Source organism: Mobula hypostoma, chromosome 4 (assembly GCF_963921235.1).
Source record: "Mobula hypostoma chromosome 4, sMobHyp1.1, whole genome shotgun sequence".
Classification (NCBI taxonomy): Eukaryota; Metazoa; Chordata; class Chondrichthyes; order Myliobatiformes; family Myliobatidae; genus Mobula; species Mobula hypostoma.
The window spans coordinates 73320354-73346577 of record NC_086100.1 but is presented as its reverse complement, the minus strand read 5'-3'; the positions used below and the strand labels follow the sequence as shown (position 1 = coordinate 73346577).

At 41.7% G+C, this 26224-nt stretch overlaps 1 protein-coding gene across 1 annotated transcript in view; it reads right to left on the bottom strand.

Annotated features, from left to right (window-relative positions):
• LOC134345953 (opsin-3-like) overlaps positions 1-26224 on the bottom strand; it is a 79227-nt gene that overhangs the window by 20194 nt on the left and 32809 nt on the right. The window contains exon 3 of the mRNA XM_063047300.1: positions 93-323. Within this exon, the coding sequence (XP_062903370.1) occupies positions 93-323 (231 nt within the window). The remainder of the gene's footprint in view (positions 1-92; positions 324-26224) is intronic.

Below are 26224 nucleotides of genomic sequence, written 5' to 3'. Positions count from 1 at the left end.
GATTGAGAAAGTTATAGGTAAAAGCTAACATGCCTGTGACTTGTTCCATGATACAAATTACAAAAGGGAAAACACATTCAAAAACATCTTACCTGTCTGTTCATAAATACATAGATAATGGGGTTGTAGACAGTGCTGCTCTTTGCAAAGATTGAAGGAATAATGCTGGCAGGTGATGAGATCAGTCCAGGATGTCCTAAAGTAGCCACAAGAGCCACAATTCCATAGGGTAACCAGCAGAGCAGGAAACAAATTACCATACATGTCACCATGAACAGCACCTTGTACTCTTTCCCTCGTCGTATGGAGTTGTTTACTCTTATCTATAGAGACAAATGTAGCAAACATTTAGCAGAAGACCAGAAATAGTATAGGCTTGGTCCAAAGAACTATATTCCAGAAGGTAGCTGCCTTAACATCTTTGATATTTGACGAAATACTGCATCGAGAATCCAGAGTAAAACTAACATCAATAGGATTCAAGGAGAAAACACTCTACTGGTTTTAGTCAAACCTCACACATAGGAAGAAAACTGGAAAATACTGGAAATATTTTGTATTCTGGAGATCAGAACAGTCAGTCAAATCTCATCAGCACTCACACAGTGGATGTTGGTTGTGGTTCTTGATTAGCCAGGGCATCAAAGGGTATGGGGAGAAGACAGGGGAGTGGGGATGGCTGGAAGAGTTGGATAAGCCCATGACTGAATGGTGGAGCAGACTCAATGGGCTGAATGGCCTACTTCTGCTCCCATATCTTATAGTCTTATGGCTGTTGGAGGTCAATCATCCTGACCCCTGGGCATTATTTTGAGAGTGCATCAGGGCACTGTGATAACTCTAGCCATCTTCAGCTGCTTTATCAATGTCATGCCTTTCATTATATTAAAAATGGGGTCACTGCTGACTGCACAATGTTAAATTGCATTTGCATGTTCAGAAAATATAGCAGTCTACGTTTGCATTCAGCAACCAAATATGGTCTGAGAAGTGAGAGCAGAAAAAAAGCTCACAAAAACTCAACACCATAACTACCCGTCTGACATTAATCCCCCACCCTAACAATTCACTTCTACCATCACTGTTACAGCATGGTGTAGCTGGTACCATAGATGAATTTCTCCACAGCAGCACTTCAAGGCAGAAGAAGCAACCAAGTGGAGTTTAGAGGAACAAGAGTAAGACTAGGCTATCAGGAAGTCAGGAAATATGAGAAATATAACATTTAGGATTTCCCAGTGATACCTATGTCCATCGATGAATAAAATAACCACCATATTTGGATTACATAAATCTAAATAGGAATTAAAACTTCTAACTCATTTGTATTAACCAGAGGAGACTTATTTTAATTACTTTAAAATAATTATTTCAAAATCAGGTTAAATATCGCCAGCATATGTCGTGAAATTTTTTTACTATATTTTTTGAAATATATGATAAATAAATATAGAGAAAAAAATCTGAATTACGTTACACATATATATGTCTATTAATTCATTAAATTAAGTAGTGCAATAAAGTAAAAAGCAGTGTTTATGGGTTCAATGAACATTTAGAAATCAGATGGCAGAGGGGAAGAAGCTGTTCCTGAATCACTGAGTGTGTGCTTTCAGAGTTCTGTACATCCATCCCGACATTAACAATGAGAAGAGGGCATGTCCTGGGTGGTGGGGTCCTTAACAATGGACACCACCTTCCTAAGGCATCGCTCCTTGAAGATATCTTGGATGCTATGGAGGCTAGCGTCCATGATGGAGCTGACTGATCTTACAAGTTTCTGCAACTACTGCACAAGTGTCTTAAGCAGTAGTCTACCCATACCAGATGGTGATGTAGCCAGTCAGAATGCTCTCCACATTTGTAGAAGTTTTCAAGTGTTTTAGTTGACAAACCAAATCTCCTCATACTCCTAATGAAAGAATAGCCATGGTCTTGCCTTCTTTATAGCTGCATCAATACATTGCGTCCAGGTCAGATCCTCAGAGATATATTGACACATAGGAACATGAAATTGCTCACTCTCTCCACTTCTGATCTCTCTGTGATGATTACTTTGTGTTCACTTGTCTTACCCTCGCTGGAGTCCACAATCAGCTAATTGGACTTGCTGACGTTGAGTACAAGGTTGGTGCTGTGACACCACTCAACTAACTGGTATATCTCGCTCCTGTGTGCCTTTGCATCACTATCTGAGATCCTGCTAACAATGGTTGTATCATCAGCAAATTTGTAGATGGCAATTGAACTATGCCATTATTTAATTATTTTATTACGGTCTATCTATTGACATTGCATAGTTGTGAATCAGAATTCTGAATAAATAATTAGTACACCTAAATGTTGTTAAACATGCAAAATGTTTATTACAGGGTCTCAGACACCAGGACTCCTCTATCTACAGTCCTCTATCTATATTTTATTTTCCATGTCTTCCACAAAGGATGAATCATAATGTAACCATAAAAATCTATGTTCATTGCTGATCCAAATATTGTGGAACTAATGGCCATCTTCAGATATTTACTTGGCAACACTTCATAATGTTGGTTTCTTTAATATAGCATCTCACCAGTTCATTTATTTATTTCTGCTTTGCTGCTATAAATAGGATGCCATCAAAACCAAACAGTTCTGGAAATACCAGTGAAATTTGACAGAATATTACCCAAGATTGCAATATTGCACATTGGTAAATTATTGTTGTGAATATTGTTATTCTGTACTTTATTATTAGTTAATATTATTATTAGATTTATTATTATTATTTATTATTGTTAAGTGTGCTTTTAAATGTTGCTGCCGTAACAAAATTGTTTCCCACAGGGGATCAATAACTTATTATTATTATTATTGTTATTATTAAGTTAATACATGATTTATGAGTCACAGTTTTAGAACACCAACTGTTGATGAATTGCATGCTTATTCTCTTATTTAAATCAAAATCTCCATGTTTTTTATATGGGATATGTCTAAAGACATCTTAATTATCCCTTATTACTGGAGAAAGTGCTGATTTAATTGTTTTTAACCAATCGGTTATTTGCTAGACATTTTTCAATCGTATTAAAATTCAAGAAAATAACATAGATATCATGCAATGATAAGAAAGGATAATGACAGGTACTGGAATCACCAAGACTTAGTAGGCTGTAGACCAAATGGTAGTAACTGGTGGTCCAAAATGCTACTACTTTAAACCTTTTCTTGCCGACTCATCCAATAACATTTTCTTCAGAAGCTGTTATGTGATCACAGGCAAGGGAGACCAGTTCTCATCACCATTACCTTTCAGAATAAGTGGAGGGCAAAATATCCCAAATGTCAAATTGTTAAAGTGATTGCAAATATTTTAACAAGACAGATTGTACAACAGTTGGTGGGTGTAATTATTGTACAAGTGGTTTTGACCTCAATTAACTTCCTTAGAATCATTTGTGAGGTTCAAATGAAATTAAATAATCTTGAAAGTTAATATCAGCTATATAGATTTGCTAGGACACAAAAATCTGTCCTGTAAAGCAAATTAATAGATTATATAGGTGTTTAAGCATTTTAATATCTTAGCCTTAATTGAAACCTACACTCTGTGGCCACTTTTTTAGGTATATGTGTTTGTTAATGTAAATATCTAATCACCCAACTCAACATGTAAAAGCATGTAGACATGGTCAAGAGGTTCGGTAATTGTTCAGAACACATATCAGAAATATGATCTAAATGACTTGGGCCATGCAGTGATTCCTAGTGACAGACAGGGTGGTTTCATTAATTCAGAAATTGCTATTTTCATGCACAACAGTGTCTAGAGTTTATCGAGAATGGTGTGAAAAACAAAAAAAAAACACCACTAAGCAGCAGTTCTGTGGGCAAAAACTCCTTGATAATGAGGGAGGTCAGAGGAGAATGGCCATATTGGTTCCAGCTGCTAAGAAGGCAACAGTAACTCAAATAACCAAGCATTACAACAGTGATGTGGAGAAGAGTTTCTTCAAATGCATAACATGTCGAACCTTGAAGTGGAAGCAGCAGAAGACCATGAAATATACATTCAGTGGCCACTTTATTAGGTACAGGTTTGGCCACTGAGTGCATATTCTGTGAATTTTCTGTGTTAGGGGAGTTTTGGTGCTAATGTACATTTCTTGGTTTTGTTTGCTTTTATCATATCAAATTAAATCAAGTCTAATTGTCCTTCAAACCATACATAGATACAACCGAACGAGACAGCCTTCCTTTGGCGCCAAGGTGCAAAAGCATGCACACACATTCAAACTAACGAGAAAGGGAAAAAATACAGAACATAGTTACGTCAGAAAACATATTTTTAGTCCAAGACCCTGAGCGACAAGTCCTGCAAATTGATAGTTCCCAGCAGTCCAACCTGTAATTCCACTGATCCAACACTGGAGGCCAACCCCAACTGAGCCCGGACACCACGCTGCAAAGCAAGCCCATTGTTCAAGGCCTAGTCCTCGCTATTACTGAGGCGACGCTGCTGTCTCGTCACCTGTCTCATCACCAAACAAGGGAAGCAGGCTGTGGCATTCAATGTCCAACAGGGTCTTGTGACCGCAAAGAAACATCTAACACAGTCACTTATGGTTTCACTACACGCCGCCTTCATGCCAACTCGAAGGCACCAACTTTGGTGCCTCAGAGTAGCAGCCAGCGGCATTGTCTGCACCCAGTTCAGCTCTCCTGAATCCAGCTGGCTCCTCCTGCGGTCTGTTGGCGCAGCTTGACTCTCTCAGTCCCTCAGCCCAACTCGCCTTCTCCGAACCACCACCAGCTCATACGACACCCTGGCTGGCTAATCTGAACAATGAGCAGCTCACTAATGAGGTAGCCTTGTTGTACATGTAGTTATTGGAGTCAAGCATAGTCTCACAACTATGCTTTTATTGAATGCAATAAAAGAATAGTCTTTTATTGAATGCAGAAACAATTTTTACTAGACGATTGCAGAGAAAAAACTGGATTTGCAGGGGGATGGGAACCAGAGTGCCAGACAGATCATGAAGGGGTTGTGGAGACAGATGCTGTTAAATCCTCAAAGTCAGGAAGCAAAAGGTAGAGCATGGTGTGACTAATGTCTTGAGCTGTGTATATTCCAATGCAAAAGTTGTAGTAAAGGCAGATAATCTCAGGGCATGAATCAACACCTGAAATTATGATATTGTAGCCATTACTGAGACTTGGTTGCAGGAGGAGCAGAACTGGAAGCTCAATATTCTGGGATTCCATTGTTTTCGAAGTGGTAGAGTGGGAGGGATTAAAGGGAGAGGGGTGGTGCTACTAGTCAGAGAAAGTATGACAGTGCTCAGTCAGGACAGACTGGAGAACTTATCTAGCGAGGCATTATAAGACCTTAAGATACAGGAGCAGAATAAGGCCATTTGGCCCATCGAGTCTGCTCTGCCATTTCATCATGGCTGATCCATTTTTCTTCTCAGACTCAATCTCCAAATTTCTACCCTTATCTCTTCATGCCCTGACCAGTCAAGAATCTATCAACCTTTGCCTTAAATATTCCTAAAGACATGGCCTCCACAGCTGCCTGTGGCAAAGAAGTCCACAGATTCACCACTCTCTGGCTAAGGCAATTCCCCCTCATCTCCGTTCTAAAAGGACACCCCTTTATTCTGAGCCTCTGGCCTCTGGTCTGAGACTATCTCACCATAGGAAACATTCTCTCCACATCCACTCTATTTAGGTCTTTCACCATTCGATAGATTTCAATTAGGTTACCCTCATTCTTCTGAATTCTAGTGAATACAGGACCAGATCCATCAAATGCTCTTCATATGACAAGCCTGGAATCATTTTTGTAAACCTCCTTCAAATCTTCTCCAGTTTCAGCACATCCCTTCTAAGATAAGGGGACCAAAACTGTTCACAATACTCCAAATGAGGCCTCACCAGTGCTTTATAAAGTTTCAACATTACATCCTTACTTTTATACTCTGGTCCTCTTGAAATGAATGCTAACATTGCGTGTGCCTTCCTCACCACTGACTCAACCTGCAAATGAAACTTTAGGGAATTCTGAACAAGTCCCTTTGCATCTCAGGTTATGGAACTGAGTAATAAGAAAGGTATGACCATGTTAATGGGGCTATATTATAGAACACCCAACACTGTAAGGGATTTAGAGGAACAAATTTGTCAAGAGATCACAGACTTCTGCAAGAAACATAAGGTTGTTATAAAAGCAACATACATCAAAGTTGCTGGTGAACGCAGCAGGCCAAGCAGCATCTATAGGAAGAGGTGCTATCTGGACTATTCCTCTTCTCACCCTGTCTCTTGCAAAAACGCCATCCCCTTCTCGCAATTCCTCCGTCTCCGCCGCATCTGCTCTCAGGATGAGGCTTTTCATTCTAGGACGAGGGAGATGTCTTCTTTTTTTAAAGAAAGGGGTTTCCCTTCCTCCACTATCAACTCTGCTCTTAAACGCATCTCCCCCATTTCACGTACATCTGCTCTCACTCCATCCTCCCACCACCCCACTAGGAATAGGGTTCCCCTGGTCCTCACCTACCACCCCACCAGCCTCAAGGTCCAACATATTATTCTCCGTAACTTCTGCCACCTCCAACGGGACCCCACCACTAAGCACATCTTTCCCTCCCCGCCTCTCTCTGCATTCCGCAGGGATCGCTCCCTACACAACTCCCTTGTCCATTCGTCCCCCCCATCCCTCCCCACTGATCTCCCTCCTGGCACTTATCCGTGTAAGCGGAACAAGTGCTACACATGCCCTTACACTTCCTCCCTTACCACCATTCAGGGCCCCAAACAGTCCTTCCAGGTGAGGCATCACTTCACCTGTGAGTCGACTGGGGTGATATATTGCGTCCGGTGCTCCCGATGTGGCCTTTTATATATTGGTGAGACCCGACGCAGACTGGGAGACCGCTTTGCTGAACATCTACGCTCTGTCCGCCAGAGAAAGCAGGATCTCCCAGTGGCCACACATTTTAATTCCACATCCCATTCCCATTCTGACATGTCTATCCACGGCCTCCTCTACTGTAAAGATGAAGCCACACTCAGGTTGGAGGAACAACACCTTATATTCCGTATGGGTAGCCTCCAACCTGATGGCATGAACATTGACTTCTCTAACTTCCGCTAGGCCCCACCTCCACCTCGTACTCCATCTGTTACTCATTTTTATGCACAAATTCTTTCTCTCACTCTCCTTTTTCTCCCTCTGTCCCTCTGAATATACCTCTTGCCCATCCTCTGGGTCACCCCCCCCCGTCTTTCTTCCCGGACCTCCTGTCCCATGATCCTCTCGTATCCCCTTTTGCCTATCACCTGTCCAGCTCTCGGCTCTATCCCTCCCCCTCCTGTCTTCTCCTGTCATTTTGCATCTCCCCCTCCCCCTCCAGCTTTCAAATCCCTTACTCACTCTTCCTTCAGTTAGTCCTGACGAAGGGTCTCGGCCTGAAACGTCGACTGCGCCTCTTCCTATAGATGCTGCTTGGCCTGCTGCGTTCACCAGCAACTTTGATGTATGTTGCTTGAATTTCCAGCATCTGCAGAATTCCTGTTGTTTAGGTTGTTATAAAAGTTCAATGTACATATATTATCAAAGTATGTACACATTATACAACCCTGAGACTTGTGTCCTAACAGGCAGCCATGAAACTAAGAAAACCCAAAGAAATCATATTAAAAAGAGTCGACTGTGGTCGGGTGCTTCCAGGGTGCTGCATCGGCAAGTTTGCGGCGTTGGAGGTTCGTGGCAGGGAGAGTCTTTCTCCCTTCTACCATCTGCGTGAGATGATGGGACTTTCGAGAGACTTTGAGACTTTTTTTTTACCGTGCCCATGGTCTGTTCTTTATCAAATTACAGTATTGCTTTGCACTGTTGTAACTATATGTTATAATTATGTGGTTTTTGTCAGTTTTTTAGTCTTGGTTTGTCTTGTGTTTCTGTGATATCATTCTGGAGGAACATTGTATCATTTCTTATTGTATGCATTACTAAATGACAATAAAAGAGGACTGCATGTCCTCATAATCTAATCTAAAAAAAAGACCGTCGAACACCCAGTGAACAGAGAGAAAAAAAATCATGCAAACCATAACTGTAAGCAAATAGCGTTCTGAACTGAAGTCCAGAGAGTCCCATAGTTCAACATTGTTCAGCGTAGAACTGGTGGAGCAGTTACCTGAACTGAAATGCCCCTGGCCTCAAGCCCTGACACCCTGACCTTTCCAATCTCACCCGACACCTGAAATCCATCCAAGCATCAAGTTCATTTGCCAGTGCACCACCGTCTCAATTTGGCCTGTAACTGACCTTTCCGATTTGGCACAACGCTTAAAAAGATCGAATCTTTAGTTTTCCTCGCTCTCGACAACAGGCCCGCTGCTTTGCCTTGCCTCGGTTCTGCCACATCGAATTGCCTCCATGTCTAAATGTAAGTTACTGGTGATGATTGTTTTCCAGAAAAAAGTCTGATTAACAAAATACTTAGTTGCTTTCCTTGTTTTGTTAGCCACCTGCCAGAGTTGCTGAGGTAAACCAGCACCATATTAAACTGGAAGATGATAATAGGTGATTTTAACTTTTCACATATTTACTGGGACCCCCATTCTTTCCAAGGACTGGAAGCGATAGAATTTGTCAAATGTGTTCAGGGAAGTTTCCTTCATCAATATACAGAAGTCCCAATGAGAGGGTGTGCAATACTTGATCTGCTATTAGGGAATAAGTCAGGGCAGATGACAGAAATTTGTGTAGGGGAACACTTTGCATCTAGTGATCACAATGCCGTTAGTTTCAAAATAAATATGCAAAAAGATAGGTCTGGTCTGCAGGTTGAGATTCTAAATTGGAGAAAGGCCAGTTTTGATGGTATTAGAAAGGATCTGGCAAGTGTGGGTTAGGACAGGCTGTTTTCTGGCAAAGATGTACTTGGTAAGCGGGAGGGTTTCAAAAGTGAAATATTGACAGTACAAAGCTTGTATTTGCCTGTCAGAATAAAAGATAAAGATAATGTGTGTAGGGAACCTTGGTTTATAAGAGATATTGAGGCCCAGGTTAAGAAAAAAAAGGAAGTGCATTAGAGGTCAGGTAGGAACTAATGAGGTGCTTATGGACTATAAGGAATGCAAGGGAACACTTAAGAAAGAAATCAGAAGGGCTAAAAGAAGGCATGAGGTTGCATCAGCAGACAGTTGAAGGAGAATCCTAAGGAATTCAACAGATAAGTTAAGAGTAAAAGGACTGCAAGGGATAAAATTGGACCTCTAGAATATCAGGCTGGTAGTCCATTGGTGGAGCCAAAAAAGATGGGAAAGATCGAGATCTTAAATGAATTTTTTGCATCTGTATTTACACAGAAGATGGACATAGAACCTATAGAAGTGAGGCAAAATGCCATCAACTTCATGGACCCCATGCAGATTACAGAGGAGGAGGTGTTTGTTCCTGAGGCAAGTTAGGGTGGATCAATCCCCAGGGCCTGACACCCACACGGACTTTAACATGAAATTTGACAAGATCCTGCACAGGAGGTTGGTTAAGAAGGTTCAGTTGCTCAGCATTCAAGATGAGGTACAAACTGGATTAGAGATTAGCTTTGTGGGAGAAGCCAGAGTGTAGTACTAGATGGTTGCCTGTCTTACTGGAGGCCTGTGACTAATGGAGTGCCACTGGGATCGATGCTGGTGCATTGTTGTTTGTCACCTATATCAATGATCTGCAGAATAATGTGGTAAACTGGAAGAGCAAGTTTGCAGATAACTATTATGGCTTACAGCAGGAACTGAACCAGCTGGAAGAAGGGCTGAAAAATAGCAGATGGAATTTAGTGCAGACAAGTGTAGGGTGTTTGTCACACCTCGATATCAGGTGTGGGTAAGAGTGCCTGACGAGGGTCACCAGTTTAAAAAAAACAGATGATAAACCGCAATAGCACGTTAGGGCAATGAGTTTTATTTAGTGCTAGGTGAAAAAAAGAACAAAACCCACCCAGTAGTTGGAAAGAAAAAAAAGTATCTACAAATAGACAAATGAAAACAAATGTACATGTACAAAAATTAACAAATATACAGAGGCTTTCTCCAACTTTGTCATTAACTTTCCAATGTAACTATTCCCCAACAATCAAATCCAACCTCCACGCCTCACTAGCAAAGCCAGACCGAGGTTTCAAGTCTGCCCCCTCCTGTCCTAGAAGGACCAGGAAATTTTACTGTTAGTCTGAAAGGAGGGGGAGGGCGGAATAATCATGTGACTGGACCATAATAATTATTTCGGTTGCAGAAATGGAATATTTTAAACAGGAATTCTAACATCCTACGGTTTTATTCCACAACAAATGTCTTAGTTAAGCCCACAGATCAGTGTCCACATGCTCAGTTGATTATAAAAGAACAATGCCTCACCACCAGTCGTCCTGTTAACCCAGGCATTATTTTAGGACACCACAAACTGTCCCTCAGGTCTTTTGGGGCCGTTCTGCTGTCGACAAACTGATGTAACAGTTTGAGTGAAAATAAATGAAACTGTCTGGAATGCCTGTGTCTAGAATCCTCATCTTTAATGAGTTATAAACCAGCAGAGCATGTTAACTGAAGGGATTGTTTTGATTAGCCAAGCTAGCAATTGTTTTACTGTTGGGGTCTGTGACTGGTGAACTCCCTAGAACTGCAGAACAGTAGGGCAAACTGTGTGAACTACTGGGGAAACTAGATCAGGGACAGAACAAGGAGGCGTGACTAACTAGGCAAATGGGCAATGTTAGTAGGAGAATTAGCATTGCCAACCTGTGCCGTCACAGTGTTGCACTTCAGTGGGACAAACCAGGGGAGGCCTTACACAGTGAACGGTAGAGCACTGAAGAGTGTGGTAGAACAAAGGAATATGGGAATACAGATCCCTAATTCATTGAAAGTGGCATCTCAGGTAGATAGGGTGGTAAAGAAAGCTTTTGGCACATTGGCCTTCATAAATCGAAGTATTAAGTATAAGAGAGGAGATGTCATATTGAAATTGTATAAGATATTGGTGTGGCCTAATTTGGAGTATTGTGTGCAATTTTGGTCATCAACCTCTAGGATAGATGTAAATATGGTTGAACAAGTACAGAGAAAATTTACAAGGATGTTTCTGGGTCTGGAGGACTTAATATAGAACATAGAATAGTACAGCACATTACAGGCCCTTCAGCTCACAACCAACCCTCAAACCCTGCCTCCCATATAAGCCCCCACCTTAAATTCCTCCATATACCTGTCTAGTAGTCTCTTAAACTTCACTAGTGTATCTGCCTCCACCACTGACTCAGGCAATGCATTCCACGCACCAACTACTCTCTGAGTAAAAAACCTTCCTCTAATATCCCCCTTGAACTTCCCACCCCTTACCTTAAAGCCATGTCCTCTTGTATTGAGCAGTGGTGCCCTGGGGAAGAGGCGCTGGCTATCCACTCTATCTATTCCTCTTATTATCTTGTACACCTCTATCATGTCTCCTCTCATCCTCCTTCTCTCCAAAGAGTGAAGCCCTAGCTCCCTTAATTGCTGATCATAATGCATACTCTCTAAACCAGGCAGCATCCTGGTAAATCTCCTCTGCACCCTTTCCAATGCTTCCACATCCTTCTTATAGTGAGGCGACCAGAACTGGACATAGAACTTGAGATACATGGAAAAATAGAATAGGTTAGGAATTTATTCCATAGAACAGGGAAGATTGAGAGGAGATTTAATAGAGGTATCAAAGTTATGAGGGTATAGATAGGGTAAATGCAAGCAGGTTTTTTCCATGGAGGATGGGTGAGACTTCAACTAAAGGTCATGAGTTAATGGTGAAATGTGAAAAGTTTATTGGGAATGTAAGGGGAAATGTCTTCACTCTGAGGGTTGTGAGATTATGGGAATGAGCTGCCAGTTCAAGTGGTGCATTTGAGCTCAACTTCAATGTTCAAGAGATGTTTAGACAGGTGTACTGTATGGATGGTAGGTGTATGGAGGGCTATGGTCCCAGTGCAGGATGATGGGAGTTTAAATGTTTTCAGCATGGACTAGATGGGCCGAAGGGCCTGCTTCTGTGTTGTACTTTTCTATGACTCACAACAGAGACTGTCTTTCACAACCTGGACTGTCCTTTACAATATGGGTTACAGTGGTCAAGGACACTGAGGGTATGGTTAAGGGAGGCCGAAGTTAAGGGATTGCTTTGAATCAGTGGACTCGACCATATTCAGGAATTTATCTTCAGATGTGAATGAATATTCCTCAGTTATCACTGATTTCAAGATGTGTGCATGAGTGTGTGTGCCTTCGAGACTATGCTGGACATTCCAAAACCAGAAGCCAGGGATGAATCAGGAGATTCGCAGTCTGCTGAGGGCTACATCTGTGGTGCTCAAGACCAGTGATCCAGTACTGTCCAAGAAGTCCAGGAATAATCTGAGGAAGGCTAAGTTAAGAGTGAAAAAGCATTTCTGGGAAGTTAGAGACAGAATCTGATACACGTTGGTTATAGCTTGGTTTGCAGGCCATTACTTCCTATAAGGTGAAACGTAACATCATGAATGGCTGTGAGGCTTCACGTCCCACTGAGCTGAGCGCCTTTTATGCATGCTTTGAAAGGGAGAAAAGTATACCTCTGTGAATCCCTGCAGCATCTGGCTACCCTGTGATGTCTGTCACAAAGGCCAGCATCACAACCCTTACTAGTCGGGCCCTGATGGCATACCCAGCAGGGCACTGAAAACCTGTGCTAACCAACTGGCTGCAGTGTTTGAGGGCATCTTCAATCTCTCACTGCTGCAGTCAGAGGTTCCCTCCTGCTTGAAAGCAACATCAATCATGCCCAGTAGCATTCACACCTACGATGATGAAGTTCTTTGAGAGTTTGGTCATGACCAGGAAGAAATCATGCCACAATAAGTCTACCGTGGATGCAATCTCATTGACTCTCCACTTGGCCTAGGACCACCTGGACAATAACAATACTTACACCAGGCTGCTGCTCATTGATTACAGCTCAGTGTTTAACACCATCATCCCTTCAGTACTAGTCAATAAGCTCCAAAGCTTGGGTCTATGTACTTCCCACTGCAACCAGATCCTTGACTTCCTCAGTGGGAGAGCACAGTCAATGCAGATCAGGAATCACATCTCCTCACTGACAATCAACACTGGTGACCCTCAAGGGTATGTACTTAGCCCACTGCTCTACTCTGTCTATGACTATGTGGCTAGGCTCAAAACAGCTCAAACAGCGGCTACAAATTCATTGAAAGACCAACTGTTATTGGCAGAATCTCATATGATGAGGAGAAGGAATACAGGAGTGAGATGGATCAGTTGGTTGAGTAGTGTTGCATTCAAAGTCAGTAAGACCAAAGAACTGATCCTGACTTCAGGAAGAGGACATCAGGAGAACACACATCAATCCTCATCAAGAGATCAGCATTGGACACTTTGAGCTTCAGTTTCCTGAGTGGCAACATCTCTGAAGATCTATCCTGGGCCCAACATATTTCATTAAAAGTTTGAGGAACTTTATTATGTTACCAAAGCCTCTAGCAAATTTCTATAGATGTACCATGGAGAGCATTCAAACTAGTTGCATCACTGTTTAGTACAGAGGCGCCGATGCACAGGATAGAAAAAGCTGCGGAACGCAACAAGCTCAGACTACTCCATCATGGTCACCAGCCTCCCCACAATTGCCATCTTCAATAGGCGATGCCTCAAGAAGGTGGAATCTGTAATTATGTCCTCACCTCCAGAACATGCCTTCTTCTCGTTGCTGGCATCAGAAAAGAGGTACAGGAGCCAGAAGCCACACACTCAACATTTCAAGAACAGCTTTTTTCCCTTCAGCATCAGATTTCTGAACAAACTGTGAACCCATCAACACTACCTCACCTTTTGCAACATCTATTTATGCCCCACCTCCCCCTCGAACCCCATCTGTTATTTATTTATATACATACATTCTTTTTCTCTCTCTATCGCTCTCACTATACCCCTTGCCCATCCTCTGGGCTTTCCCCCCCCCCTTGTCTTTCTTCCTAGGCCTCCTGTCCCGTGATCCTCTCATATCCCCTTTGCCAATCACCTGTCCAGCTCTTGGCTCCATCCCTCCCCCTCCTGTCTTCTCCTATCATTTTGGATCTCCCCCTCCCCCTCCCACTTTCAAATCTCTTATTAGCTCTTCTTTCAGTTAGTCCTGACGAAGGGTCTCGGCCTGAAACGTCGACTGTACCTCTTCCTAGAGATGCTGCCTGGCCTGCTGCGTTCACCAGCAACTTTGATGTGTGTTGCTTGAAGTTCCAGCATCTGCAGATTTCCTCGTGTTTGCATCTATTTATTTTCATACATTTCTTATTGTAACGTAGTAATTTTTGGGTGTTTCACCGAACTGCTGCCACAAAGCAAAGAAATTCACAAATATATCAGTGATCATAAATCTGATTCTGATTTTGAAGATGATGACTCACTCCAATTTTTCAAGTTAATTGAGGATGGCTCATAATGCTGACCCTACTAGCAGCAGCATAAGTGAAAGATCAACAGATAAAACAATAGCTTAGCTCTTTGCTTTGATCTGTGAAATTAATTTTAACTCACAGTGATTTATTTAATGAAACTTTTGGCTTAACAGATGTTAAGTTGTGTACACTTAAGGAAATGGACATTCTGATCTCTGGTTTGCAGATCTCTGTGCTCTGAGACTTGGTTCAATGCAAAACTTTGTACCTGCAGTAACATAGCAATGGGTGAATATGTCCCAAGGGGTGATGGGAGAAGTGAACAATGCAAAGACGAGTTGCTTTGCCACTTAAATATACATAAGAAATTGACTGTGTCCGAAAGAAATCCTTGTCCAAGTGTAGGATTGGTTTGTGCTACATAGTTGTTAATGATCTATAAAATGAATTATGGATTTAACATGTGTAGCTGAAAAGTTCAAAAGCCTTTGAAGATTATACCAATTGTGCTGTCATTGATGTAATCAAAATTTCCTACTTCTTGCTACTTCTCACTGGAGACATAAATTCTGTCTGGTTAAAGTTCATCTGTCAACATACAGATGTCAAACTGCCATAAATATTGACTTTAAATGTGCTGACAGCTGTAACTTTGTGTCCACTTGGTATAACACTTCAGGAAGATCATGAGCTCATGAAGGTTTTGGATTGAAGTGATTTTCTAGAATTGTTCTCGAGATAAAGAAATTACAGAAATAATTGGAGAATTAGGAAGCTGAGTTCTTCTGAAAGCCAAAAAGACTGAGTTGTGATTTGGTGTGGATGTTTAAAATAATGAAGAATTTACCTAGAGTAAACAAAGAAAAATAGTTTGTAGCACAATAGTACAATTAGAAAGGGGAAAGAAACAATTAAGGTTTTTACAAAAATAAAGGAACTGTGATGAAATATATTTTTATTCAATACTTGGTTCAAATTTGACCAGAGAGGAGAAATGGTATTGTTGTATTAGTTGTCTGTAAATGTCACTTGGATAAATGTAGAGCAGTGGTATTATGGCAATAGGCCAGCGAGGAACTAACTGGTTTGCCCTTAGAAGGGCTGGTGCAGATTCAGTGGGTAAAGTGGCACTGAGAACAGGGGAAACCACAGTCTCCAGATTTAGCACTTACCCTGTGTCCTTCTCAGCTCCTGCCCCCTAGATGCCATCTTGTGTGGAATAAAACTGTTTAAAACTTCATCACACAATTCAAATTTGGGGTGAACTCCAAAGCCTGAAAGCCTATCAAAGGCTGCCTCATCAGATTCCCTTTCAGATTCCCTCTCTCCCTTTGAAATCTATGTTAATATAATTGTGAAATACCCTGTAATTAATTGTTAATATAATCCATACATTTTCTAAATAATAAACATACCACAACCTTTACTTTTGCACATTTTAGAGCTTTGACATATTTACATTGTCAGTGTTTAAAGTTACAGCACTCTTACAAATTGCAGCAATGAACACAGAATCGAAGTGTGTACCTCATTGTTAATAAACTGTCGGCCTATTGAATGCCGACACCATCTAGTCAAAGCATTTTACTTTTTCCATTGTGCTTGTCAGTTGTCTTGACTGCCTAACATCATTTACTTGTGTTGTGAGCTATGGTTTGTGTTTGTTTGATGTGAAAAATTCCATATTCTGACTTAATTTATTACAAAAATATTTTTAACTTGCCTCACAGTTTTCAGGTTATGTAAAAATTCCCTGCTGAGAGCAATGGTTGGGCTGTGTGACTATGAAGGAAAACAAATTAGAGGGAACATTGACCATGGTTGACAGCAGAAGTCTGGACATGGCTGAGAGATTGGGACTCTGCCTTGAGATCAGAGGAGTCAGGTCAACAACAGCTGCTCTTTCCATCAGAAAGGCAGAACAGGATTATTCATAGAGAATATACAGACATTTCTGTGATATCAGAGACATGAGGCACATGTGGCAGGACAACCAGCCCATAACTGACTACAAGTCCATCCTCTGTGTTATAAACAGTGACACTTCTCTTCCTGATGGGCTATATGTTTTCTCATGCTGAGTCTGACACACAGAATGGCATGCCGGTGATGAAAGCCCCCCTTCACCACCCCCACACCTTTCCCGAGGAACAGGCACACTGTCTGGCCACGGTTGATCTGAAGAAGACCCTAGCCAGGGTCAAACCACATAAAGCTGCTGGGCCCGATGACATATCAGGTTGGGTGCTGAGGGAGTGTGCAGCACAGTTAACAGAGGTTCCAACAGGTATCTTCAACATCTCTTTGGAACAGTTCACTGTCCCCTCAGGCTTCAAGGTGACCACCATCACCCCAGTGCCCAAGAGGTCATCAGTAACCTGCCTCAGTGGTCATCATCCAGTGTCATTGACCTCAGCAATGATGATGTACCTTGAGCAGCTGGTTATAGATTACATTAAATCCCAACTTCCTGCTGTATTGGACACTTCCCAGTTTGTTTGACACTCAAATCAGTCCACTGATGATGTTATAGCCTCTGCACTCTACTCCATCCTGTCCAATCTAGAAAAAGGTGTCTCATATGCTAGGATGTTTTTATTAGCTTCAGCTCGGCATTTAATATGATCACCATTCAGAAGCTGGTGGGTAAACTGTCCTCATTGAGCCTCAGCCTCTCTCTCTGTAACAGGATTCGAGACTACATGACAGAAAGGCCACAGTCAGTCCATGTTTGCAAAAACATGTTTTAGCTCACTGCTGTTCACACTACTAATGAACGCATGACTGCATTGCTAGATGCAGGTCAAACGGAATCATCAAGTTCACTGACCACACAGCAGTGCTTGGCCTCATCAACAATGACAAAGCGGCTTACAGAGAGGAGGTAGAGCAGCTGGTAGAATGGTACAAGCACAGTAGCTTGAGTCTCAGTGTGGAAAGGACCCAAGAGATGTCTGAACGTTAGGAAGGTGTAAGCTGACCACTCCTTACAGCTTATACCTGGCTCCTCTGTGGAGTGCACATAACAGACAACATCACCTGGTCCCTCAACACCACCTCTTTGGCCAAGAATTCTCTGCCCTTTCCCTCCCCCCATTCCATCCAATTTTTACAGGAGCACCATTGAGAGTGTCCTGACCAGCTGCATCACGTCTGGTACGGGAATTGCGAGGTGTCTGACCGCAAGTCCCTACAAAGTATTCTGAGGACTGCTGAGGGGATCATTGGGGTCTCTCTTACACCTATTAGAGATGAAAACAGCCAGTGGAAAAGGAAATGTGTTAGTAGGATCTTCTACACGTAGTGCCTGACCCCTGGCCTAATGAGTGTTTCTGTTTTCATTCCTGATCTTATAGCCTGGGATTAATCATGTGCCTGATTGTCTGTTATCTGAAAATTATCGCTTATTAGCTCACAATAGTTTCGATTGTTTTAGTACAACTGCTCTCCTGTTATAACAGCTCTTCATTGCCTCTTTAGAAGTACTGTATACTGACAACTCACACTGTACAATTTAATCCTACATACTTGAAGTAACCTTAGATCCATTACTTGAAACTGATATTGATCATCCATATTTCTGGCAGGGAAAAATAATTATTGACAGCATGTGGAATAAATGTGACTTCCTTGCACATCACAGAATCATAGAGAAGAACAGCACAGAAACAGGCCCTTTGGCCCATCTAGTCTGTGCTAAACCATTTTAACTGCATACTCCCATCAACCTGCACTGAGATCACAGCCCTCCATATCCCTACCCTCAATGTACCTATCCAAACTTCTCTTACACGTTAAAATCAAGCTCGTATGACCTCAGGTTGTAGTCCCTCTCAATCTCAGTGGAAAGAGCCTGCTTGTGTTTACCCTATCTATATAACTCAGGTCTCCAGTCCCAGCAACATCCTTGTAACTTTCCTAAGTACTCTTTCAACCTTATTTGCATCTTTTCTGTAGGCAGGTAACCAAAACTGCACACGATTCTCAAAATTAGGCCTCACTAATGTCTTGTACAAATACATAACTTCCTATCTCCTGACTCAATACTTTAAGGCCATTGCTCCAAAAATATAGAACATAGAATAGTACAGAACAGTGCAGGGCCTTTGGTCCACAATGTTGTGCCAACCCTTAAACCCTGCCTCCCATATAACCCCCCCCCCCCACCTTAAGTTCCTCCATATACCTGTCTAGCAGTCTCTTAAATTTCACTAGTGTATCACCACTGACTCAGGCAGTACATTCCATGCACCAACCATTCTCTGACTAAAAAACCCTCTTCTAATATCCCCCTTGAACTTCCTGCCCCTTAACTTACAGCCATGTCCTCTTGTATTGAGCAGTGGTGCCCTGGGGAAGAGACACTGGTTGTCCACTCTATCTATTCCTCTTAATATCTTGTATACTTCTATCATGTCTCCTCTCATCCTCCTTCTCTCCAAAGAGTAAAGCCCTAGCTCCCTTAATCTCTGATCATAATGCATATTCTCTAAACCAGGCAGCATCCTGCTAAATCTCCTCTGTACCCTTTCCAATGCTTCCACATCCTTCCTATAGTGAAGTGACCAGAAATGGACACAGTACTCCAAGTGTGGCCTAACCAGAGTTTTACAGAGCTGCATCATTATCTCGTGACTCTTAAACTCTATCCCTCGACTTATGAAAACTAACACCCCATAAGCTTTCTTAACTACCCTATCTACCTGTGAGGCAACTTTCAGGGATCTGTGGACATGTGCCCCCAGATCCCTCTGCTCCTCCACACTACCAAGTATCCTGCCATTTACCTTGTACTCTGCCTTGGAGTTTGTCCTTCCAAAGTGTACCACCTCATACTTCTCCGGGTTGAACTCCATCTGCCAATTCTCAGCCCACTTCTGCATCCTATCAATATCTCTCTTCAATCTTTGACAATCCTCTACACTATCTACAACACCAGCAACCTTTGTGTTGTCTGCAAACTTGCCAACTCACCCTACTACCCCACATCCAGGTTGTTAATAAAAACCACAAAAACTAGAGGTCCCAGAACGGATCCTTGTGGGACACCACTAGTCACAACCCTCCAATCCGAATGTACTCCCTCCACCACGACCTTCTGCTTTCTGCAGGCAAGTGAATTCTGAATCCACCTGGCCAAACTTCCCTGGATCCCATGCCTTTTGACTTTCTGAATAAGCCTACCGTGTGGAACCTTGTCAAATGCCTGACTAAAATCCATGTAGATCACATCCACTACACTACCTTCATCTATATGCCTGGTCACCTCCTCAAAGAACTCTACCAGGATTGTTAGATACGATCTGCCCTTCACAAAGCCACGTTGACTGTCCCTGATAAGACCATGATTCTCTAAATGCCTATAGATCCTATCTCTAAGAATCTTTTCCAACAGCTTTCCCACCGCAGACGTAAGGCTCACTGGTCTATCATTACCCGGACTATCCCTACTACCTTTTCTGAACAAGGGGACAACATTTGGCTCCCTCCAATCCTCTGGTACCATTCCTGTGGACAACGAGGACATAAAGATCCTAGCCAGAAGCTCAGCAATCTCTTCCCTCACCTCGTGGAGCAACCTGGGGAATATTCCGAAAGGCCCCGGGGACTTATCCGTCCTAATGTATTTAACAACTCCAACACCTACTCTCCCTTAATATCAAAATGCTCCAGAACATCAACCTCACTCATATTGTCCTCATCATCATCAAGGTCCCACTTATTGGTGAATACTGAAGAGAAGTATTCACTGAGGACCTCGCTCACTTCCACAGCCTCCAGGCACATCTTCCCACCTTTATGTCTAATCGGTCCTACCTTCACTCCTGTCATCCTTTTGTTCTTCACATAATTGAAGAATGCCTTGGGGTTTTCCTTTACCCTACTCGCCAAGGCCTTCTCATGCCCCCTTCTTGCTCTTCTCAGCCCTTTCTTATGCTCCTTTCTTGCTTCCGTATATTCCTCAATAGACCCATCTGATCCTTGCTTCCTAAACCTCATGTATGCTGCCTTCTTCCACCTGACTAGATTTTCCACCTCACTTGTCACTCATGGTTCCTTCACCCTACCACTCTTTATCTTCCTCACCTATGATCTCAGCACAAAATTGACTCAGCTTGATATTGTTCATACTTCAGTTCATGAAAAGTATAGTTTTTCCTTTGATTAAACTTATATCTGGCCCTATTTCACTGGTATAAGGTGTCATTTTTGTGAGTAAGAACAGAACCATTTGCAGTTTAAATGTCAACGTCATTATTGGGGATATGACTCAAACAAAAATAATTGCAAATCATTCGGTCAGATCAAACATCAGATAAAATAAAATAACATAATATGCAGTTCACCTCTGGATCAAAGTTCTTTCAAGGTAATGATATGCATTAACATTTGAATGAAAAATAAGTAACATATTTATCTCGAACAGTGATTTCCAACAGGGTCAGTTATGAGTCCTGAGGGAGAGATAGGGGAAATAGAAGTTGTCAGGGTGGAGGGGGCCTTTAAAATTCTTTGGGGGTGTGGTAAGCGGCATCCTAACTTGAGGCATGAAACCTGACCCACCTTTTCAACTCACTGCCGTCATCAACATCCAATAGGCGTTCCCAGTTTGTGTTAGTTTTTTATTTTAATTTAGCCTTGTTAATGGCATGACGTCTATGATTCTGAAGGCAGTGAAGCCTTGAACTTTAATCCTGATAAGAAACAGAGACTACAGAAAGTGAGTCAATACAATGTTACATACCTGGCATGTGGTTTTATTCCATTCCCATCAGATTAGTGACGCCTTATGTGTCTTATTTGTAATAATGTACTGTCTAATGAGGCCATCAAGATTGCAGGAACACTTCCATAAAAGACACCTTGAAAAATCTCCTTAGATATTGCTCAGTTCCAGAAGATGAAAGAAGTATTTGAAAAATGTTGCACACTCGAGTCATTTGCCAAGGAAGCTAAAAATGACCTTGATAGTGCTCTCATTGCTTCTTATAACATTTCCAAAATTATAGCAAAGTGTGGAAAATCACATACAATTGATGAAAGATTAATAATGCCTGCTGTATCCGAAGTGCTCACCACTCTTCTCAAAATAGATGCTAGTATTTTAAAATCAATTCCTCTGAGTAATAACTCTGCAGCTCATCATATTGATGAAATGAGTGAAGACAAAGAGCATCAACTATGCACAAAGCTACAAAAAACAGAATTTGGGATACAACTGGATGAGTCAACTGTGCGAGACAATGAGGCATTGTTAATGACATGGAGGGTTTATCAAAAATGGAAAAGTTTATGAAGAGATTGTCTTTTGTAAAAAGTTAAAAGCAAACATCAGTGGAAAATCAATCAGTGAAGAGCTCCAAATGTATATTGAGGATAGAAGTATTCCGATTAGGAACATGATTTCTTGTGCAACAGATAGAGCACCAAATACAACAGGTCGCCATGTGGTTTAGTGGCATTTATGAAAAAAGAAATTCCAAGTCATTGTGTAATTCATTCTCAACATCTCACAGCCAAAAACCTCAGCCAGCAACTTTTTTCAAGCATGACTCTCGTAATATCTATTATCAACAAAATTAAAGCTCAACCATTAAATAGCATAATTTTTCACCAGTTATGCCAAGATAATGATGAAGAGTTTGAATGCTTGCTTTATCACACTGAAGTGCGTTGGCTGTCAAAAGGCTTAAAACGTTTTTTTGATCTTTTTGATGCTGTGATTGAATTTTTGTTCAAAGTTGACAAGAGCTTGGGAAACAAGATTGAACTTCTTCTTGGATTTGTGGCATTCCTACCCGATCTGTATGACAGAATGAACATTCTAAACGTGAAACTGCAGGGTGAGAATTTCAATTTGTGCAGTATCCAATTTTATCAGAAAATTAGAAATATATAAGCAAAATATTGGAAGCAGAATGTTCTCACAGTTTCCCTGCATTGGAAGTATGGCACTCTCTTTCACAGATGGTGATTTGCAAGAGTATTGCTTATACCTGCAGTTACTGCAGAAGGATTTTCAGAATTGATTCAAGGATTTGAATGATCTGGAAATTCCAGATTGGGTAATTAACCAATCTGTTTGCAAGGAACAGGAAGAGAGCTTGTAAGAGGGAATTATTGAAGTTCAGAATGAGGAAGAAGCAAAACTGTTTTTCAAAAATGCGAATTTTGTGGTATGTGGCTACACAACAGTGTTTTTAGACAGGAACTGCTTGGACATTGTTACACATGGAGACTTAAGGCTTTTGCTGTCACAACTTGAAGCAGATATTTCAACACTTGCTAAAAACCATCAAGCTCAAGGATTACATTTATATCAAAGCTGCTATACATCGCACAGGTACTGTGTAAGCCAGGTTTGAAGAAAAATAAAAATTTAAAGCAGAATCAATTTTCTCATATTAACATATGATAGACATGTTTTTACATCATGGGGATGCTGGAAAATATATTATGCCTGAGAGGGGTGTTGGCAGGTATGATGGTGTTTTAGGGAGACATTGAGCTAAAAAAGGTTGGGAAACACTGATCTAGAAGTTTACCTGCACTGTTTTCTGAATGAAAATGTTATACTTTTCAGGGACAGAAGGTGTTAATGGGGCAAATTCCTTGCTGCTGCTGTTAACTAGACACACAGATGACAGCTCACCTTCCATTGCTTAAAGACATATCCACATAACACCATCACTAGTTATCAGAAAACTTACTTTTCCATGGCTGCAGCAGAGATTACTGAGGGCAGGAAAAGAGCTCTTAGGTTTATTGAAAGGAATTTCAAAAGTCTTTCTCATCACATAACCTGCCAGAGGGGTGTTCTACCTTAAAAGGTGGGACAGGTGCTTAGAGACCAGAGTTGCTAGTATTATATTCAACAAATCAGATAGTTTTCTTAACATCCTGCTCAATTATTTCTCTGCGATAGTTGTTGACCAAGATAGTTAGTACACTGATATGTTTCTCAGGAGACTTGGGGTGGCATGGTAGCATAATGGTTAGCACAATGCTTTACAGTACCAGAGGCTCAGGTTCAATTCTGTTTATGAGTTGGTCCATTCTCCCTGTGACCGCGTGAGTTTCTTCCTGGTACTCCTGTTTTCTCCCACAGTCCAAAGACCAACCATTTGGTAAATTAATTGGTCATTATAAACTGTCCCATGATTACACTCGGATTAAATCAGGGGTTTGCTAGGAGGCATAGCTCAAAGGGTCGGAGGAGCCTATTCTGCACTGAATCTCAATAACTAAATAACTAAGAAATTGCTGAAGATTCTTGCAATACTCTACCACTTTCAACATTCTCCTACAGAGGAAAATAAATAATTTAAGGATACAGGTTAGAACAAAAGCAGGCAACTTCCCTCTAACAAATGAGATTTCCTTTCGAATAGGAAATTTTTGGCTAACCTCATTAAGCTTACAGAGCCATCCAGGGTCAGAGTCAAGTGTTCCCTGCAGGACATGGATATAGTCAATGCATGCCTGCAATGTAAGCAAATGTCTGTGCCCATTCTGCCTGCTCCTATGGGCTAAAGGAAAAGTGGATGAAATCTTCTCTGAGGAAGGATTTAAGGTGATCTCCTGAATGCAGCAATATATGGTCAGTTCTGAAATTCTGCAGAAAACTGTAGTAGCAACCTGGAAAAATCCCAACAATGGAAATTTGTAAATGAAGGTGAGCTGGTCCCATGAATGCTTGCAGCGTCTAGGGGGTGCTTTTTGCATGGCCATGAAGAAGAGTGATAGCTTAAGACAAATGCCACGGGGGCGGTGGGGTCAGTTTTGGTTGCAATAAAATGTTGAGGGTCGATCTTCAGTCCAAACGATGTGCAGAGTAAACTGGATGTGCAGTGTGCAGCAGCCTGACTTTGGATGTATGCTTATCACAGTTGGCCCTTTAAATAACATTGTTTGTGACTCTTCAGCATTAGTCAACTCATTGAGTATCCAAGTTGGGATGTCATGTTGCGGTTGTACAAGACACTGATGAGGCTGCATTTGCCATATTATCTTCAGTTTTGGTCACTCTGCTCCAGGAAAGGTGCCATTAAGTTGGAAAGTGTACAGAGGAGATTTGGGAGGAGGTTGCCAGGAACCAAGGGATTGAATTATAGAGCAGGTTGAGACATTTTTGCATATGAACCTAGGAAAATGTGAGGTAATTTTGTAATAGTATATCAAATTATGAGGGGTAGAAATAAAGTGCACACAGTCCTTTCCTCCTGGTTGGGAAATCAAGAACTAGAAGGCATAGGTTTAAGATGAGAGGGGAGAGACTTGTTAGGAAACTGAGGGATAGTTTATTTTTACCCAGAAAGTGGTAAATATATGGAATAAGCTGTCAGTGAAAGTGAGTGAGGCAAGTACATTAACCGCACTTCAGAAGGTACTTAGTCAGGTACATGGATATCAAAGGGTTAGGAGGATCTGGACTAAACACAGGCAAGTGAAACTACTGTAGGTGTGAATCTTGTTTGGCACAAACCAGTTGAGCCAAAGGGTCTGCTTCCATACTGTTTAATTCTATAATTATTCAGCCAAATATAGTTACATATCTTACAACTGATAAATTTTGTAAGTTGCACTACTGCTGATGCAATTTGGTAAGATTGGCACTGGAGAAACAGCTCCAGAAAATAAGAAAATATTGTACAATAGTGATCATATGATATTAAAGTGATTTTCAAATGCTAGTTCAGGAAGATATGAACTATCATGGATGATCTAAGCCAAAGGGCCTCTTCATCTATGCCATATAACTCTATGTCTTCATGTGATACCATCATAAAGAAAATACCTTCAGCAGCCATCTTGTTCATTTCCTTCAGAATTTTATGTTTCAATTAAATCACCTCACATTCTTCAAAGTTGCTGGTGAACGCAGCAGGCCAGGCAGCATCTATAGGAAGAGGCGCAGTCGATGTTTCAGGCCGAGACCCTTCGTCAGGACTGACGAAGGGTCTCGGCCTGAAACGTCGACTGCGCCTCTTCCTATAGATGCTGCCTGGCCTGCTGCGTTCACCAGCAACTTTGATGTATGTTGCTTGAATTTCCAGCATCTGCAGAATTCCTGTTGTTCACCTCACATTCTTCTAAGTTTTCATGAGTATCAGCCCAAACTATCAAACTTCCCTGTGTAGAACAATCCTGTCATCCTAGGAATTAACCTACCAATTCTTCTCCACATTGCTTCCAATGCATGGATATCCTTCCATGAAAAGAAGAACAAAACTGCTTCCATGACCCTTATTCTTCATGAACGATGATAAAGGCTTTCGTAATTCCAAGCTGTACCTGCGTACCAAGTTTTATATTTCAGATGCTAGCAACTCCTAGACTCTTGATACCACAGCATTTTATAACGTAATACGTTTTAAATAACAATTTGCTTTACATGCTTTCTTTGAAAGTGGATAACTTCTTATTTTCCTCTCATCTGCAACAACGATGGCAGAGGCTGCTCTAGCATTCTGGAACTCCAGAGCAATACCTGATGATGTTAAACTAAGTGATAACCAAAAAGCTGCAAACATTCATAGTGCCATTCACAACACGCTGGAGGAACTCAGCAGGTCGGGCAGCATCCGGGGAAACGATCAGTCAACGTTTCGGGCCGGAACCCTTCATCAGGACTGAAGTGGGAGGGGGCAGGGGCCCTATGAAGAAGGTGGGGCAAGGGTGGGAAGGAGAAGACTGATAGGTTCCGGGTGAAAAACCAGTGAGGGGAAAGATAAAGGGGTGGAGGA